Source organism: Vipera berus (assembly GCF_964194415.1).
Source record: "Vipera berus genome assembly, chromosome: W".
NCBI lineage: Eukaryota > Metazoa > Chordata > Lepidosauria > Squamata > Viperidae > Vipera > Vipera berus.
In genome coordinates, this window is record NC_138210.1 from 56524398 (window position 1) to 56545121 (window position 20724).

Below are 20724 nucleotides of genomic sequence, written 5' to 3' on the forward strand. Positions count from 1 at the left end.
CATAATTTCTTGTGAATAAATATGAGATTGACCATGATTCAGGCTGAAAAAGAATAATGTAATTACAAATTAGCCTCAAGATTTGTTGGAATAGCAGTTATGTATGGTATTTATTAAATATCACTTTTTAGACTTTCCTTAAAAATACAGTTTGTAGCAAATATTATAGTATTAGCATTCAATAGGCATTACGGCACATCTTAAAACGTTCACACTAAAAATATCCAATGCTGCTAACACTTACATTTTTAGGTCTTGACAGGACTGACATAAGTGTTCTTGAAGCCTACTAACTTCCAGTTTCAATTCCTATATGGAAAGTACAGTATAAGATTACCGTATGTACAACACCTGCTATAATAGTGCAGAGAAAAGAAGCAAGACAGCAGCCTAACAGAAATATCTAGAAATCTGCATAGACTTACCATACTTTACAGGAATGTTCAATTTCATTAACATTTCAGTAATTCCATTGATGTGGAACACTTGCCATAAACTGAAGCAAGGGTTGAAAAACCTGTGAATCTTCACCTTCCTAATATGAGTTACCAATACTTTTACAATTATGGAAGTGAAGTGGGAAACTTGAGGATAATAATCTGTTGACATTCCAAGCAACCTTGTGCCTGGATTGCTTAATGACACTCTGGCTAGATTCCTTCTTGTCACAATTAAAATGTACATCACCTGTACCATCATTTGATATTCATCCAGAGTTACTGTAAGTTCTTCAATTTGTTTTGTTTTCTGTAAATATAAAAATTAATAAAATCCAAACAAGAAAGTAATTCAGCATCACAAAGCAAACTGTGTTCTAGCAAAGATTTTGAAAGTAGCTATCTGAAACTAGGAATTGCTTCTTTTTTCATAATCAAATTAAATTGAACATTGAAGTTGTAGTGACACCTAGGGATTCCTGAATGCAGCAACAAAACAAGTTAGCCGGAGGTTGTCAATTATTTTAACATCAGAAGAATCATTTTGAATTGCTGTAAAATGTATACCTCTGCAACATCAATTTTTCAGGCTCATAAAAGTCTGAAAAAGTGAAGCAGCTTTAATAAATTAGTGGTGATGAGTGTTTAAAATGGTATCTGCATTTATTATTATAGCTATGATAGCAAAAACTCTTCAGTTGTTTTAATCCCTATAATCATAATAGCATAGAACAGTGATGGCGAACCTTTTAGAGACTGAGTGCCTAAACTGCAACCCAAAACCCACTTATGTATCGTCAGGTGCTAGGTGGCCATGGCCCATTGGGTAGGCATGGCTGCGGTGGTAACGGCAGACTGGGTGGGACTAAAAAGTTCAATCAATCAATTCCAACTTTGCGAGATCTTTTTTTTCCCCCCGCAAGAAGTTGAAATTGATTGATTGAACCTTTTTTTTTTTGCACATGGCGGTGGAGGCCTAAAGTGAAAAGTTTTATAAAACCCAGCTTGAAGGCCTAGGACTGGGATGATGGCGCGCGTGTCCACAGAGAGGGCTCTGCGTGCCACCTGTGGCACGCGTGCCATAATTTCGCCACCACAGGCATAGAATATCATAAGACGCACACTGTTATTTTACCTCCCCACGATGACATAGCTACATTTTCAGTTTGGCATACTCTGGACAAACAACTTACCTTATTAAGGGCAGCATCTTTGCAGGAGATATGATTTTCATACTCAGAGAGTTGTGACTATGAGGAAATAAAAATACAAGTACGGTAGTTGCAATCAGATAACCAAATTATAAGCACTGCAGTTAACTACCCAACTAGGGGTACACTGACATTTTTGATAAACTATGTATACAATTCAGCTCATTCATACCTTCATTTTGGCTTTCTTTTTAAATAGCTTTTTGATTTTACCCTCTGAGCTTTCCTTTTCCAGAAGCAACTTTTTGTTCTGGAAGACAAATAGAACAGATTATTAATGTTTCTTACCTCTGTGTGTTGATGGTGTTTTGATTAGTTTCTTTTCCAGCTGAGTGAGGAAGATAATAAAATCCAACATGCAAGGAGTAGTTAATAGATACAATTACACTTTTATGGGGGTAACGTGCAATTTCATGCAGTGATTCTTGTTGAAATGAAAGATTATTAGCTGTACAGGTGTTAAAAAATATCTCACTTTTATTCTGACACTATCGGAAGGCAGCCTTAAAGTAAGAATGTGTGTTAGGCATTGTTACTCAGTATCTCAGAGGCAGGTTAGGCAATTGTAGTGACTTGGAACAGAAGTTAGATAGGGATCAGCAATGAGGATAGAAAATATCAAGCTGGTACAATTTTCTGCTGCCTTTGAAATTCTGTTAAACGGAAGTGGCTAGTGAGCCCTGCAATTTATGGAACCATCTTCCGGTCGAGCTCTGGATGGTGCCTGATCTCCGCTCCTTCCGGCGCGATCTTAAAACCCACCTTTTTGAACAAGCTGGCCTGGCCTGATGGGATGGGGTTGGGTTTTATAAATTGGTCTTAACTTTTAATCTGTACTAATTTATTACGGGCATTGCCGTTTAATTACTTTTTAATAATTTTTAATTTTTGTATCTTGTTTTTATTATGTATTGCCCTGTTCACCGCCCTGAGTCCTTCGGGAGAAGGGCAGTATACAAATTAACTTAATAAGAATAAGAATTATTTCAGGCGTAACTACTATAACCTCACTTTCTGAACTCTGCCCCTCTTTACCTTACCTCATCCTGAAGGTTATCCATCTTAACAGAGAGAAGATGCTGCTCTTTTTCCTAAAGTATATAGAAGAAAACATATTGACCGAATGGCCGTCAAAACAGTTCTGAAAAAACCTGTGTCCACGCTATATTTTCATGGCGATGCAGTCATTAAGTGAGTTGCCTCCAATGTTGCAATTTTTTTTTGCTACGCTTATTAAGCAAATCATTATTGTCATTCAGTGAATCACACAATCATTAAGCAAATCCAGCTTCCCTCATTGGCTCTGCTTGTTGGAAAGCCCCAGGGAAGATCGCAAACATTGATCGTGTGACCCACACACACACACACACACACACATGCCGGTTGCCAAACACCCACATTTTGATCATGTAATCTTAGAGACACTGTGATGATCCTAAGTGTGGGGACCAATAGTAAGTCACTTTTTAAAATAATTGTAAATACAGGTGAAACTCGAAAAATTAGAATATCGTGCAAAAGTTCATTTATTTCAGTAATGCAACTTAACTCTCTACATGGGGCTGCCCTTGAAGACCACTCGGAGGCTTCAACTGGTGCAGAATGCGGCCGCGCGAGTTGTAATGGGGGTCTCCCGATACTCCCATGTAACACCTCTACTCCGCGAGCTGCATTGGCTTCCGGTTGCCCTCCGGGTGAAATTCAAGGTGCTGGTTATTACCTATAAAGCCCTACATGGCCTGGGTCCGGGCTATTTGAGGGAACACCTGCTGCCGGCATCAAACGCCCTTCGCCCAGTGCGCTCCCACAGGGAGGGTCTGCTCAGGGTGCCGCCGGTGAGAGATTGCCGGCGGGTGACACCCAGGGATAGGGCCTTCTCAGTGGGAGCGCCTGCCCTCTGGAACCAGCTGCCGGTGGAGCTGAGGACTGCCCCCGACCTCCGATCATTCCGCCGGGGCCTGAAGACCTGGCTCTTTGAGCTCTCGGGCCCAGGCTGAGGAGAAATTTTTAATTGGGGTTTTAAGTATACAGGGTCAATTTAATATTTTTTAATTTGGTTTTTTTAACTTTTGTATGGTGGATTTTTTAATTTCCTGTAAACCGCCCTGAGTCCTCAGGGAATAGGGCGGTATATAAATGTAACTAACTAACTAACTAAATAAATAAATAAATAAATAAATAAAAGGGGAAACTAATATATGAGATAGACTCATTACATGCAAAGCAAGATAGTTCAAGCCTTGATTTGTCAAGGCTTAATGACTGCATCACTTAGCGATAGAGTTACCTTACAGGGTAGATTAAATGTACAGAGAGACCTACCAGCTGCCGCACTTGTATGTGTAATCTATTATTTTCCTCCTCCATACTTTTTGAAAAAAATTTCAGATCTTCCAGTTCATTTGCCAAGACTTTAGCTTGTTCCAGTGTTTGTTGGTTACTGTAATATAATAAAGTATGTGTTCAGTCGTAATGGTCTGAAGTCTGCCTTTAAACTTTATTAACATGAATATGTGATGAACAGAAAACAAAGTTGAAAAAGAAAGGGAGAAATAATAGCTCAAAATTTAGACAGAAGTTAATCTAGGCACAAACCTATATTGGGAAGCTGGCACTGCAGAAAGAAGCAAAAAAAACATTATAAAAAGATGTTGACAGAGAAAAATATATGAGGTGTTAAGACATGTTCAGTGTAGAGGGAATATTTCAAAGGTCTGTACTGATCCCTCACTGAGTTACTTCTATGTTTAAATTTCAGCAATATATGCATAGTAAGGTAAAGGTTCCCCCGCACATGCATGCTAGTCGTTTCCGACTCTAGGGGCCGGTGCTCATCTCCGTTTCAAAGCCGAAGAGCCAGCGCTTGTCCGAGGACGTCTCCGTGGTCATGTGGCCGGCATGACTAGACGCCAAAGGCACACGGAACACTGTTACCTTCCCACCATAGTGGTCCCTATTTTTCTACTTGGATTTTTACATGCTTTCGAACTGCTAGGTTGGCAGAAGCTGGGACGAGTAACAGGCGCTCACTCTGTTACGCGGCACTCAGAATTCGACCTGCCAAACTGCCGACCATCTGATCGACAAGCTCAGCGTCCTAACCCACTGAGCCACCGCATCCCTAATATATGCATAATGCTGCATAAAGGCGTCAAATTATTTTTTTTCCTTTTCCTAAGTACTTTCTCACATTCTTAATGTACTAGTTGCATTCTGAGATTTATCCTTATCAATCTTATCAAGTGGCAACCAACTTGCGGTTTGCCAGGCATAATACTTTTTGCAATGCTAATAAGCCAGGTAGATGGCTAGCTTATAGACTAAGGAAAAAGCAGAGGGCTTCTAACATAGACAAAATTGAACATAAGGGGAAGGTAGTGTTTCAACAGGATTTTATTAAGGAAGCCTTTGTGGATTTTTATTCTAAACTATACGCTAAGGAGAAGATTAACGAAAAAGACATTGATGAATATTTGGAGAATGCTAGCATCCCGGTTCTTACGCAAGTACAAAAAGAGGAGATTAATCAATTGATTACAGAAGAAGAAATATTCACAGCAATTAAGGAGTTGAAGGTGGATAAAGCGCCAGGTACAGATGGTCTGACTGCGGCCTACTACAAAAATTTACAATTAGAGATGGTTAAACCGTTAAAGGAATTGTTCCAGACAATCCAGAGAGGGGGAAAGGTGCCTCCATCTTGGAGAACTGCCTTTATCTCTTTGATTCCGAAGGAAGACCAAGATGCTACTCAAGTAAAAAACTACAGACCGATATCACTATTAAATACAGACTACAAGATATTTGCTAAGGTGTTGGCTAATAGATTGATGAGGGTTCTGCAACGGGTGATTCATGGGGATCAAACTGGGTTTATTAGTGGTAGGCAAATGAAAAATAACGTGAGGCATATAGTTGATGTGTTGGAATTTTTGGAAAGGAACAACCAGATCCCTGCGGCGCTAATTTTTTTAGATGCTGAAAAAGCTTTTGATCAATTGAATTGGCAATTTTTGATGAAAGTTTTAGATAAAATGAATTTTGGGGATAAATTTTTGCAACCAATTAGGGCATTATATCAAAAACAAACAGCTCGAATAATAGTTAACAATAGTTTGTCAGAAGTATGTAATATTGAGAAGGGTACAAGGCAAGGGTGCCCGTTATCGCCTTTGTTATTTGTGTTAACATTGGAGATATTATTGGTAAAAATACGAAGTTCGGAAAGAATTAAGGGTATACAGATTAGAGATCAGGATTATAGATTGAGAGCGTTCGCAGACGATCTGGTTGTTACAGTGACCCAGCCGGAGAGCTCTGTTGTGGACCTGATGGAGATAATAATGCAATATGGGAAGGTTTCTGGATTTAAAGTTAATGTACAAAAAACTAAAATTTTGGCCAAAAACATGACAGCATCGCAAAAGGCCCTTTTAGAAGGGTTAACTGGATTTGAGATTGTCAAAAGGGTCAAATATTTGGGGGTGCTTTTGTCGCCCTCTAATACAAAATTATATAAAAATAATTATGAAAAATTGTGGGGAAAAATCCAAAAAGAAATGGAGACTTGGGAAAAATTGCAATTGTCTTTGTTGGGGCGAATCGCAGCAGTAAAAATGAATGTCCTGCCTAAATTCTTATTTTTATTTCAAATGATACCGGTTCTTAAGAAAGATTCTAATTTGGAGGAATGGCAGAGAGGTATCAATAAATTTGTTTGGGCAGGGAAAAGGCCACGAGTTAAACTTAAGATTATGCAGGATACTCGTGAAAGAGGTGGTCTTAAAATGCCTAATCTTAAATTATATTATGAAGCTGCTGCGTTAGTAGGTATAAGTGATTGGATTAATTTGACACAAGAGAGATTATTAAATCTTGAGGGCCACGACTTGTTGTTTGGTTGGCATGCATATTTGTTGTATGATAAGAAGGTAGATAATGTGTTTAGAGTGCATATTTTAACACAGGCATTGCTGAGAGTTTGGAAGAAGTACAGACATAAGTTAGACTGTAAGATACCATTGTGGGCAATTCCAAAACACGCAATAGAAAATATAAATGTGGGTTTTAAACATGATGTGACTACGTATAAAGAGATTTTAAGCTTGGAAAGAAATGTCTGGAGTTTGAAACCATATAGCTTCTTGCGAGATGAGGAGATTGTTCAAACTTGGTTTCAATATATTCAGTTACGGGCCAGGTGGAAAGAAGACCAGAAAATTGGTTTTACAATGACTGATGAAAATCTGATAAAGCAAATTAGAAATCAGGGACCAGCACATATTAAACGGATATATCTTGCATTGATAGAGATTGACTCAGAAACAGAACTTGTTAAGGATTGTATGATAAAATGGGCCCAAAATATTCAAGAAGTTATTACAATGGACACGTGGGAAAAGATCTGGGTGAGGAACGTAAAATTTACACAAGCTCAAAATTTAAGAGAGAACTTTTATAAAATGTTTTATAGATGGCATTTAGATCCTAAAAAGCTTGCAAGTATGTATCCGAATTATCAACCAAAATGTTGGAGGTGTGGTGATGAAGATGCAACATATTTTCATGTATGGTGGACTTGTAAAAAGGTTAAGGCCTTCTGGATAAAAATTTGGTGGAATATGCAGAAGATTTTCAAGCAAAGGATAAAGTTTTGTCCGCAACTTTTCTTGTTGGGAATAATCACAGATGCTACGGTTGTAGACACTAAGTTGATGTTGAATTTAATTACGGCAGCAAGACTTTTAATAGGTCAATATTGGAAGAAAGAGGAACTGCCGACCATAGAAGAATGGACTTTAAAGGTTTCCGACCTGGCAGAGATGGCAAAGATTTCGGCTTATTTGAAAGATCACTCGCAAGAACGTTATATTATGGAATGGAGAAAATGGATTGAGTATATCCAGAACAAATATAGGGTTAAGAAGTTTCATGTAGCATTTGAATAAGTCTTCCTTCTCTTTTTCTTTCTTTTTTTCTTTTTTTTTTCTTCTCTATATATATTTAATATTATTAAGGTTTGTATTATCCTATATAAGCTAGAGAGTGATAGATTTTAGAGTTTATGGTTGTTAGTATATGGTTGTTTATGATTGTTTTTTTTCTATACCTTGTATTTAGCTCTGGGAAGTCGGGGGGGGAGGGGGGGAGGGGTAGGGAGGGAGGGAGAGGGGAGGGGGAGGGGGGACTGTTAAAGATAAACTGTATGTTAAAACTTTTCAATAAAAAAAAAATCTTTACATTCATGTAAGGCAGTTCTGCCATTTACCTTCTCAGCTTCCCTTTCAATTGAGAAATCTCTTCAGAGAGTCTTGAATTGAGCTCTTCAGCAGCCTCAATAGTTCTCTGTAGTTTAACATTCTGCATTGCTAGCTGTTTGTTGTCATGGTGTAAGTGCTCGATACGGTCTGTCAAATCAGTAGCCTCTTCCCTTCTTGGGGAAAAAACAGAAAAAAAACCCAAACAATAAATTGGAAAGTGATTTTTGCAATGATATTCCATTACAATGCTAACTATGCCACACTCATCATTACATAGCCTACGTATGGTATGCAACATTGGATCAAATATTTTTTCTTAAGCAACAAATTGTTCGTTACAACTGTGGGGTCCAGAATAATTGTGAACGGACAGTTCCTATTGCCAATAATTCTGTCCACGCTGTGACAATGGCGGTCGTCGCTCTGACAACAGGGAATCAGCAGCCATTTTTACTTTTGCTTCTAACGTGCCTTTTCTATTCTTTTAGAGTTCAGATGTAGAAGGGGTGGGTGGGATCAACGCTTGACGGTTTAGCTAGCCATAACAGCGTAGAAGTATGGGAACTCAAGGACATGGTCTGATAAGATTTTGGCGGGCTGAGAGGCCGGCGAGGAAAGCCTGCGTCTTGCGTTAATTGGGGAATGTGATTTATGACAGCGTTTCAGGGATGGGAATTGCAACTTGTTACTTTGTATCTGGGGGGAGGAATCTCAGTTTTGGGTTCAACTATGTAAGTGCCGATATTTTGTTTCCGAATAAAATGTTCTTTAAAGAAGAATTCTTGCCTTGAAGTTCTTTTACTGGTTTCATCTATCGGAACCATGACATACAGTATTCACTGTTCTTCTGATATAAGCTATAGGTTCAGTGGAAGTAACCTTTCACCATTTCATCTATTATCAAAAATACTGGGTATATATACCTTTTGTTGTGTACTATACATTTAAAACCTTATTCACCTCACTTCTTATACAAAATGTTTCCATAGTGGCTGACAAATAGTACTGTAAGTCAGTTAGCTAGATTGTACATATACCACATATATGTAGAAAGTAAGCAGAACATTTTTTTTAAAAAAAACTTTTTTTACCTTGAATACATGACATTTTGTGGCATATAATTCTTTTTAAAACTATCTTAGCAAGAGAGTAAGGATTGACTATAAGAATAATTCCAGAAGATATTACATCTTGAAATAGCATTACTGTATATCATATTTTTTCTACATTGTGTTGAAGAGGTTACTCATGTTCATACGGCATTATTGAGAAAGCTAAACAAAAATATAAAACTACTTCTCTTATCAGTCTTTATAATTAACACATGCTTCTCAAAATTGATACTATGTGAGATACGTTTATTGGAGTTCCACCTTTAGTTTACATTCTTTATTATTGGCATACCGCACTTCTGCAAACTTAGCTTGTCGCAGTCAAACTACAGCTGATACTGATGCTGTGTGCTTCAATTAAAAAAAACTCCTGCACAATATTTATGGAATAAATTTTAGAAGTATCATTTGAAACTTAGGTATGTGCAGCCCCCTGCATTACCATCCCACTGGAAGTCCAGTTGACAGTCCAAATGGATACTATGCATGTGGATAAATACTGTATAAATACTGAACAAGGAGAAAATCAGATATTTTCTCCATTGAAAATCAGTAACTTGAGGAACTAAATCAGCACTGAATGACCTTTTGATTTGCCACAACCTTAATTTGTTTGTCCTACTAAGTGCTAGCAGAATATTTATCCAACCTTCTGGAATTATAAGAAGACTCTTAATTGATATAAAAATAAACTGAAGATCATGTTTGACATATTTTGATCAAAATGTTTATACAAATGCACTTTAACTCTTCAAAACCGGGCATCTCATCTAGGATCAAGGGCATGGGTACTGGAAATGTTGATGGCAAAACTCAGGAGTGAAGGTTGAGGATATATTATAAAATGATAGTATTCAGTTACAGGCACACAGAAACATAGATGAAGATAGCAGCAAGAATAAAGAAACCAGAATTAATATTGCCTGTATGGGCAGAATACACTTGATGAAAGAGTCAAGAATGTTCACTCTTTGGGTAGGAGAGACTTGCTACTGGAATAAGGTAGTTATTTCCAGAGGAGTTTGGTGAAAATATGTAACCTTATTGAACTGTGGGCAACGAAACATAAAAAATGCCACATTACAAATCCACATGCCAGACTGCATTCTCATGCAGCATACTCCGCCATATGCAACAGGAATCCAGAAGTATCAACAGATGACGAACCTACACCAAACTTTATTACCAACAAACCAAAGTTTGGAAATACTCTATTTTACTTAGTCAATTTTGGCAGTAATATTTATCCATTATGTTCAATTCTATCAATTTTCAGAATGCACAATTATGCCATTTATTTGAATCATTTTAATTTCTTGGCTTCAAATAGCTCCAGATATGGCAAATTTAAATCCTGCAATTTTACACTAATGACCACTCTTCCAAAAATGCAACATTTAACTCCATTAACAGTCTCTTTGAGATTCAAGGCAAGAGATTTAGCTGCCTACTTTCAGGATATTTGCAAGCATTATTTTATTCATCCTCCATTAAATAGGTGCCTCCCAGAAATGCTGTATTACAACTTTCAACCTTTCCATTTTCAAAGAAAATAGCTGATACCTGTACTGAGACTGTGGTAATTTCAGGCCAACTTTTTAGTTTTATCCCTCCTGTATTTCAGGAAAACTTGTAAAGCTTTTCTTTTCCAGATAGCAGTAGAGGAGTTCCATAAAATGCAGATCAGATCTGTAGCACACGTGGCTTATTTATATGGATTTGGGTTTTATATGGATTTGGTTTGGGGGAATTTTAAATGTTCATTGTTTACTGTTCATTGTTAACCATGTAAGGCCTCTGAAAATTGGTGACATGAACATAAAGTAAAACAAACATTTATCATGCCTAACTTTCTTTAATATAATATCACAAAAATAACAACATTTGAGAACAATGGATTAATGGATTACAAATGGATTAATCTGGGAAAGTTAATATTGATGCCAGAGCAAACTGCAAGACAACTTCTCAATACTCTTAATACTCACCCTTCCTGTTGACAGTCTGAAATCCAATCTTTCATAACAGAATAAAAGGTAGAAAAATCAACAGTAAGTCCTTGTTCTTCAGGGTCCAATCTCTTGTAGAGAGACTGAAGCCTCCAGTCTTCACAGCTTTGCCCTGTCATTTCTTGTAAGTATTCAATGATGTGGGAAACAGAAACATGTCCTATGATCAGAATAGAGTGGATTAAGAATGTGGATAGACAATCCAAAATTATATGTACTATTCTTTTAATGAAACACAGGCTAAACTGATATAAATATAAACAAATCTGTACTAGAAAACTAATATATAAGACCAAAGATATTAAACTGATTTCCCTTGTTAGTTTTTACATATAAGGACAGATAAAAAAGGAGGAGGAAGAGGAGGAGGAGAAGAGGAACAGCTATGTGTATCTTCATGTATGAGAGAGAGAGAGAGAGAGAGAGAAAGAGAGAGAGAGAGAGAGAGAGAGAGAGAGAGAGAGAGAGAGAGAGAGAGAGAGAGAGAGAGAGAGATTGTCATTGTTAAACATGACTAGCATGTAACATTTTTTTGAGACAGTGCCTTGGAGATGTCCCTGCAGTTTTCTTGCCAAGATTTCAAAAGTGGTTTGCCATTGCCTCCTTCCTAGGGCTGAGAGAGAATGACTGGCCCAAGGTCTCCAATTGGCTTTGTGCCAAAGGCAAGACTAGAATTCACAGTCTCATATTTCCTGCCTGGTGCTTTAACCACTACAAGAAACTATGTGCTCTGTAAATGAATAAAGTCTTAGGAAACACAGAAGGAAATTTGTCTGAAATCTTTAACATAGAATAATTTTTGTTTCCTTTTTTAAATGAGTTTCTTATGAACGCAGAAGATCACTTGCAGGAAAACATTCTATACTGAAGCCTCAGTATAGAAGTAGGGAAAGGTCTAAAATACCCTAAACGTTTTCACTAAATTTTAAAACATTTTCAGCTTAATATATCATTTCCCTGTGTTAATTATGTGTTATTATTTTTTCTACATTAACTTTAGACATTCCACTTAATAAACTTTTTTTAAATAAGATAAAAATATGTTCATTTTTCTCCTATGATAATTTCCCCAGCATTTTGTGCAGCCATTTAGCTACTGTTATATCAAACAGCTATGAGGAGCCTTGGTGGAGCAGTGGGCTAATGCCTCCTTAAGTAACACCAGCTGCCTGCAATTAGTGCAGGTTCGCATCCCACCAGGCTCAAGGTTGACTCAGCCTTCCATCCTTCCGAGGTAGGTAAAATGAGGACCCAGATTGTTGGGGGCAATTAAGCTGACTTTGTAATAATGCCGCTTGGGGGGGGGGTGTGTGAAAGCCCTAATAAGCAGGCATGTGCATAGAATGAAGGCTATTGCTAAGCACATTGGTTTGTGCTTAAATTGTAAGCCGCCCTGAGTCTTCGGAGAAGGGCGGGATATAAATGGGATTAAAAAAAATATGAGTCCTTTTCACTTGCCCCTAATGATGGCATAAACACGCAATTTACTTTTTCTACTATATTTTCATGAAGCTGGCATCCCTAGCTGATTCACCAGCACTTCCAGCAGTGTTTCCTTTCTTATCTCAAAAACATTTTTCCCATGGATTTGATCTGATATGCTGGAAGTACTTTCATTGCTGATGTGGTCAAGAGCTGCAATCTGCCCGCAATTTATGGGTTATCTTAGGCTACTGTGGGCATAGCCTTCCATCCTAAGTACTGCCTTCCATGACTATTTTATAAAAGGCTGAGTGAAACTGGATACCTAACTTCCACAGAGTAATCTGCCCATTTGTTGGATCTTACATATTGATCAGAGGTAGCTCTTTTGGAAAAGTAGGAGCACTGTGCTGCACAGATTGATTTAAACTGGGAAAGAGCCAGGTTCTGCCATATGTTGTTCTATCAACACTGAATACATTACAAATCTTCTGTTATCCAAAATGTAGTTTCATACAACATAAACCGCAGGGCTGGAAGGGACCTTAAAGGTCTTCTAGTATAGGGCTTTTCAACCAGTGGTACGGGTACCACCTGTGGTACATTGGCACCTGGCAGGTGGTACGCGACCATCCTAGAAAAGTGGTAGCGGGGGAGGGGAATGAGCTGAACCGGTGGCAGCACCATACAAGCCTGAGTGAGAGATGGCTGGAGCTGCAGGGCTGTCAAGGCTCAGTGGATGCGCCAGGATCAGCGCTTCTTGGGGCTGTCAAGGCTCAGTGGAAAAGCCAGGCTCCAGCTGGAAAGTGGCACTGATCCCGGGGTGTCTGCTGAGCCCAGAAGAAGCGCCGATCAGCTGAAATGTTGCAGCATCTCCAGGGTCTTGTGATTTACATTCAGATGCTTGGCAACTGATTCATATTTATGACGGTCACAGTGTCCCAGGGTCATGCAACCACCCCACCCCACCCCCGCTGCCAATCCTCAACAGAAATGTTCACAACAATGAAAACCTCGGACAGGAGGAAGAGCGCCGCCGGGCAGGCAGGCAGGTGTCTTGCTCGGCTGTGGATTGGGGGATAATTTTTTCAGTGCCATTGTAACTTCGAACTGTCACTAAGCGAACTGTTGTAAGTCAAGGACTACCTGTACTTCATCAGTTTTTTCCTTTTTTTTTTTGGTCATCAAGTTGACACCTTGCTAGGCGACTGGTGGTGCTCGGATGTTGCCCTATCCTAAAAGTGGCACAATGGGGGGAAAGGTTGAAAAGCCCTGTTCTAGTTCAACCCCCTGCTCAAGTCAGGAGGCGTTATACTTTCTTGGTCAAATGGCTTTCCTGTCTATTTTTTGAAAACCTCACTGATGGAGCACCCACAAATCCAGGAGGCAATCTATTCCATTGATTAATAGTTCTCGCTGTCAGAAAATTTCTCCTTACTTCTAGGTTGGATCTCTCTTTAACAAACTTCCACCCATTACTTCTTCTCCTGCACTCTGGTGCTTTGGAGAACAAGTCAATCCGCTCTTCTCTGTGACGGCCTCTCAAGTACTGGAAGACAGTTATCATGTCCCCCATAATCCTTCTCTTCAAAAGCCCAGACATACTGGGCTCCCTCAACTGCTCATTATCTTTTTTTAACTTTTGTATTATTGGATTTTTATTGTTGTTAGCCGCCCTGAGTCCTTTGGGAGATAGGGCGGCATATAAGTCCCAAAAATAAATAAATAAAATAAATAAATACAATTTAGCTTCCAGACCCCTTTTCATCTTTGTTGCTCTCCTCTGCACATTTTCTAGGGTCACAGCATTTTTATTTTATTTTTTTGTATCACGGGGACCAGAACTGTATGCAGCATTTCAAGTGTGGCCTCACTAGTGTGGTATACAGCAGTGTTATCGCTTCTCATGGTTTTGATGCTATCCTTCTGTTGATGCAGCCCAGGACTGCGTTGGCTTTTTGGCCGCTGAGGTTTTGCATAGTAGTGGCCATATTTTCCCCGCAATTTAACTGCTTTTAACTACTAACTTTTTGGTGCAAGTTAATCCAGCTATTGGCTACAACTGGGTGCAAATGGCAACAGATAAAATTCAGAATGGACTCCTTGGTCCTTTTGGCAGGCCCAACTCTTCCCTTGCAGCACTAGTTAAAGACAAGGTGTGCTTGTTAGCATTACTCCCTCCCACTTCACTCTGCATCCCTCTTCTGTGTTTTACCTACCAGCTGGGGTATTCCTGAACTCAGGCTTAGCATTCTTTCATAATAGCACTGGAACGTGTGAAGAAATAATGTGGCTGGTCCCAGGTGCAGAAAAGGGCTGCAAAAGGACCACTGAGAGAGGTTCCTCTCCTAAACAACTTAACAAGCGGGTAAGCTTGTAATTCTAAGTACCCATTCAAACTCTCCACACTGCACACAAGCCTGGAAGATATTTCTTCTGCTAGCACAGGGGTGTCAAACTCGCAACGTCAACGTGACCTGTCCCGACGCATCGCAACTTTTTTTCCACTGCCGGGCAATGGGGTGGGCGTGGTTTCGCCATGACACCTCCGGCCTGCTGGCCAGCAGTTTGAAACCCCCGTGCTAAGCAGGTAAAAATTTGATGGAAAAGGAAAATGAAGCCAGAGAATCCACTGTTGTTGTTTTTTAACTTGGCCCACAAGTTAACATTAAGAAAACCAAGATCATGGCATCCGGCCCTCTCAGTTCCTGGCAAATAGATGGGGAAGAAATGGAGGTAGTGACAGATTTTATTTTCCTGGGCTCCAAGATCACTGCAGATGGGGACTGTAGCCAAGAAACTAAAAGACGCTTGCTCCTCAGGAGGAAAGCCATGGCAAATCTAGACAGCACACTAAAAAGCAGAGACATCACCCTGTCAACAAAAGTGCGTATAGTCAAGGCTATGGTCTTCCCAGTTGCAATGTATGGCTGTGAAAGTTGGACCATAAGAAAGGCTGAGCGCCAAAAAATTGAGGCCTTTGAACTCTGGTGCTGGAGAAGACTCCTGCGAGTCCCTTGGACTGCAAGGTGATCAAACCGGTCAGTCCTAGAGGAGATCAACCCTGACTGCTCTTTAGAAGGCCAGATCCTGAAGCTGAAACTCAAATACTTTGGCCACCTAATGAGAAGGAAGGACTCACTGGAGAAGAGCCTAATGCTGGGAAAGGTTGAGGGCAAGAGAAGAAGGGGACAACAGAGAATGAGGTGGCTGGATGGAGTCACTGAAGCAGTAGGCGTGAGCTTAAATGGACTCCAGAAGATGGTAGAGGACAGGAAGGCCTGGAGGAACGTTGTCCATAGGGTCACAATGGGTCGGACATGACTTCGCAGCTAACAACAACAACAACATAGACCATTCACAGACCACCTTACTGTGGGAGAATAAGGACTGTAATGGGGTATTTATGTTAGCATTCTTTTCTGTCACCTCAAGGACTGGTGGATCGCATTTTACTGAGCTACCAACTGCTGAGTAATGCTATGAAAATGCTTTAAGTCTAGTGACAAAATGACTTAAGTCCTTGAATGCCCTTTACCTACCCATCTTACAAAACTTATTTTACTACAGAATTCACCGGTTGGAATGAGAATCTGCATATAACCAAAAATCACTGTCAGCCTGGACTCTGTGGTATATGCTGCTATACTACACAAGCATGAAAAATTATGTTAGTTTCTTCATCATTTTAGGTTTCATTTGTTTTTCAAGCTTATATCCCTCATAGAATGAAGATATACCTGGATAATGACTAGCGAGATCTAAGACTAGCAAAATATAGGTAGTCTTCTCTCTAACAACTGGAACTTTCTGTCCCTTAACAATTGAGAGTGGTAAGTCTGTCACTCAGCAACATGGTCATTAAGTGAGATGTCACATGACCGCAACTTGAGATTTTACTGCCAGCTTTTCCACTGACTCTGCTTGTCAGAAGCTGCCTGTGAAGCGCACAAATGGCGATCATGTGCCCATGGGGATGCTGCAACTAAGTATGAGAATCAGTTGTAAAGTTACTTTTTCAGTATCATCGTAACTTCAAACAGTTGCCAAACAGGCCAGTTGTTAAGCAAGGACTACTATTAAATCAAACCCCATTCAACTGAGATTAAATTTTCTGTTCGAGTACCATTGGTAAAATAATATGGCACATCATTATATTCTCAAAAATTCTTACCAAAACAAAGAGGGGTTCTTTGATTAAATGCTGAGTGCTTCCAAATGATATTAAAGTGCTTTTTACCTGTTTCTTCTGGATCACATGCTTTGAATGTGCATTTTAGAACCTGTTCTTCCGAGTACTGGCCTGCATTCAAAATGATGTTCTTGTTGCTGATACCAATGCTGTCCCGTGGCATCGCTAAGGAAGTAGGAAGGTACATTTAATAAAAATTTGGATGTTTTTCTTAAGATTTGCTCAATCTATTCTTGACCTTTCTTCTCTCTTTAAAAAAAAATCAAAGAAGAAAAATCTTAACTGGATCTCTATGGTCAGTGATTCTGAACTTTTTCATAGGTATAACTGATTCTGAACTCTATAACTTTTAGCTGTATAAAAAGACTGCTACTTTTTTCTTTTGGAACATACATAGGAAATCTTTGGATGTTCTATTATTTACATTTCTCTGAGCTATACATATATATGGTTACACGTATATAGCCTCTACATGTCAAATCCCTGAATCTACTATAAAGAAAGGGGGGGGAAGTATCTGAACCACTGCTAATGAATACATTACCACTGTTTCCAACATCTCATTTTTAGGGAAAGTGTTGAAACGATCCTTTGGCTCCAGCTGTAACGTCTTTTAGAGGCAATGAAATACCTGAACTGTTTTCACTCTGGGGTTCAGACCTGGACATGGGGCTGGAATGGCTTTAATTGCTGGAATTGATTACGTATGTCAAGAGTTGGAGGGAGTGCGCTGCTCCTGGTCCTTTGATCTCCAGGCTGCATTTAATACCATTGACCACATTATGATTATATTATCATAATATCCGTCAATGGTCATATTAGGATCCATATGGTCATATCCAAGATCGAGAACTGGAGGAACTTTTTATTGTGGGTAATTCCCTCGGTCACTCCCTTGATGTTCCCAGAGAGGATTTCTTTTTACCTCTTCTGTTTAATATCAGTATGAAATCATCCATCAGTTCAAGGATTGATATCATCAGAGTGCTAATTTCACTCAGTGGTATACTGTATCCTGGAATGAGCCAGATATTTTTAACCCTCAATAGCAATACATGATCCAGGAAGCAAGATTCACACATAATCAGTTTAATTTCGGGGGGAAAGGAATAACTTACTTATTTGCAAAATTAAATTTTAAGAAAGCATTCATTGTTAATAGATACATTAAGATGTGTTCTCTGTGCCCTACCCCATCTTCATAAATTCCTAAGGTTGAAGCATTGCTTGTTTCTTAAGGCTGAAATATCCCTCATTTTCCATGTTTTGCTTTCTGTTTCCTGATTCCAAGAATACCTTTATAGATGTCATGACTATTTTGTTTCAGTACATGGAAGCTGTGAGGACCTAGACAGGACAAAATAAGTGAGACTGAACTCGAACAAGGCAGCTGCTCTTTGTCCAGAGACCATCTAGTTCTATCTGTTCCAACAGTTATTCTGGATGGGTAGCACTCTTCCTGAAAGAGCAGGTCTGTGACAGTTCAGCTCTCCAAGCTATTGCTAGGATAGGAGGCTGTGATCAAGGAGGGCTTAACCCAGTTTCGTCTAGTTGCAGCCCTACCTGGACCGAGATGCCCTGACTGTATTCATGCGCTCATGACCTCCCGATTGGACTACTGCAACGCTCTCTACATGGGGCTGCCCTTGAGGACCACTCGGAGGCTTCAGCTGGTTGCAGAATGCAGCCGCGCGGGTTGTGATGGGGGTTTCCCGATACTCCCATGTAACACCTCTACTCCGCGAGCTGCATTGGCTTCCGGTTGCCCTCCGGGTGAGATTCAAGGTGCTGGTGATGACCTTGGGTCCAGGATATCTGAGGGAACACCTGCTGCCGGCATCAAGCTCCCTTCGTCCTGTGCGCTCCCACAGGGAGGGTCTTCTCAGGGTACCGCCGGTAAAAGATTGCCGGCGGACAATACCCAGGGGGAGGGCCTTCTCTGTGGGTGCGCCTGCCCTTTGGAATCAGCTACCTGTAGAGCTTAGGACTTCCCCTGACCTTCGCTCATTCCGCTGGGACCTGAAGACCTGGCTCTTCGAGCTTTTTGGCCTGGACTGAGAATATTAACTGGGGTTTTAATTGTATTTTAATTGTTATTGGGGTTTTTAGTTTCAAGGTTAGTTTAATCATTTTAATTTTTTTTAATCTATGTAATTTGTTGTATTGTTTTAAAAAACCTTGTGAACCGCCCTGAGTCCTACGGGAGAAGGGCGGTATATAAGTTTAATAAAATAAAATAAATAAATAAATAGTACACCTAGACACTCTGAGTGAATATACATAGCAATGATATTTTCATTCATGCCCTCATCACCACTAGATTACTAAATCTGCTTCGAGAACTACCTAGAAATTGGAATTGGTGCAGAATGTAACCATATAACCATACCATTTATATATATGTCTATGGAGATTCATCCAGGTCTTAGTTATCCCAAAGGTGCTTTTTCAGGAGGCAACTGGACTTTCTTGTTTTTCTTTGAAGACGTTTCCCTTCTCATCCAAGTTTCTTCAACTCCATCTGGGATGGTGGGCAATGGAAGGATTTATATTCCTTGCAGACAGCTGGTCATTTGCATTCTTGTAGAGGTTCGTTGAGGCCACTTGGAGGTTTGTCTGTGTCCAAGGCTCTATACCCATTTACACTACTCAGGTGACCCTGAGGCCAGACAAACCTCCAAGTGGCCTCAACAATTTTCTAAAAGAATGCAAATAACCAGCTGTCTGCAAGGAATATAAATCCTTCCATTCCCCATCATCCAGTCAGAGTTGAAGAAACTTGGAAGAGAAGGGAACTGTCTTCAAAAAACAACAACAAGAAAGTCCAGTTCCCTTTTGAAAAAGCACCTTTAGGACATACCATCTATATTAGGGGTCCCCAACCCCCAGTCCATGGACCAGTATCGGGCCACAGCATGTCAGCAACCGGTCTGCACAAACAAGTGAAGCCCCATGTGTCAGATGCAGGCAGCACACAAAACCACGCACCCTCCGGTCCACGGAAAAACCTCTCTCCACAGGACTGGTCCCTGGTGCCCAAAAGGCTGGGGACCTCTGATCTATATTGTGGGTTCTTCACTGGCTTCTTATAGGTTTCCAGACTGAAAGTGGACCCTTTAAAACCCTAAATAATTGGTTCCTGGTATTTACAGAGCCATCTCTTTCTACCCAATTTGTTTCTGCTGGTTGTATATGTTGCGGGTTCCCAGAATACACGAGGCGAAATCTAGGAGAGACCTGAAGCAGTTTCTCTGTTGAGGCTTCCATTTTGTGGAATAGACTTCTTCTAGATGTCACACTATCTTTAAAAAAAAAACCTGCCAAATGGAGTTTTACTAAAGGGCTTTGAAAAATTGATATTCCCTAATATGAATTGGTTCCATCGCATTTTAAAATTTACTGTTGTTTATGTTCATGTTCAAGTTTAATTTTATTGCACTTTTTACATTTTGTACATTCTTTTTATAATTACAAATTACCAGAATTGTGCAATTTTGGTAGCACATAAATTAGATATACTCCTATATTTAAAGAATCAATAGCTTTAAGAATAAACATTCTTTTGATTCAAAATGTGAGCAAAAAATAGAAATCTTTAATTATGTAGGTGCTGTAGTACAGAAACTGGCAAAGCCGGGGGGGGGGGAGGAATAAAGCAGGGCATCAGCTTAGTCTCTATGTAGTCACAAAAGAACAAAGACCAACCCCCCCCCCCCCCATGCCACTGGCCTGCAAAAAAATTGCATATCCATAACCCAAATAAATGCTAGGCATATCTCATCCAACTGCCATAATGGTATCTTACTGAATGTTTCTCATTCAAGTAAAATTGGCAGCCAGTTCTTTGTCATACTCAGGATGGCAATAAAAACTAAAGTATACATGAATTTTAATAGAGTTAAATAGGAAGAGATAATGGTTCATAAAGCAGATACTCACTAAATATAAACTGCTATAATATTAATTTCAGGAATAGCTAATACTTTCTGTTGACAAAACTGCAGTTAATTGCACAACTGCTCTGTTCTCAAGAGTGTTGTTATAAGCATGATCCATCATCACTAACAAGTACTTCCTCACT

At 39.6% G+C, this 20724-nt stretch overlaps 1 protein-coding gene across 1 annotated transcript; it reads right to left on the reverse strand.

Annotated features, from left to right (window-relative positions):
• Positions 1-240: 240 nt before the first annotated feature.
• On the reverse strand, positions 241-20699 carry LOC308676308 (protein KASH5-like; the record flags this gene model as incomplete). The annotated part of the gene is made up of 10 exons (XM_081342120.1): positions 241-309; positions 688-747; positions 1631-1687; positions 1821-1898; positions 2689-2739; positions 3971-4088; positions 7917-8078; positions 11009-11189; positions 16692-16808; positions 20627-20699. 10 exons carry the CDS (start codon positions 20697-20699, stop codon positions 241-243), a joined length of 966 nt encoding a protein of 321 aa, XP_081198246.1.
• Positions 20700-20724: the final 25 nt, after the last annotated feature.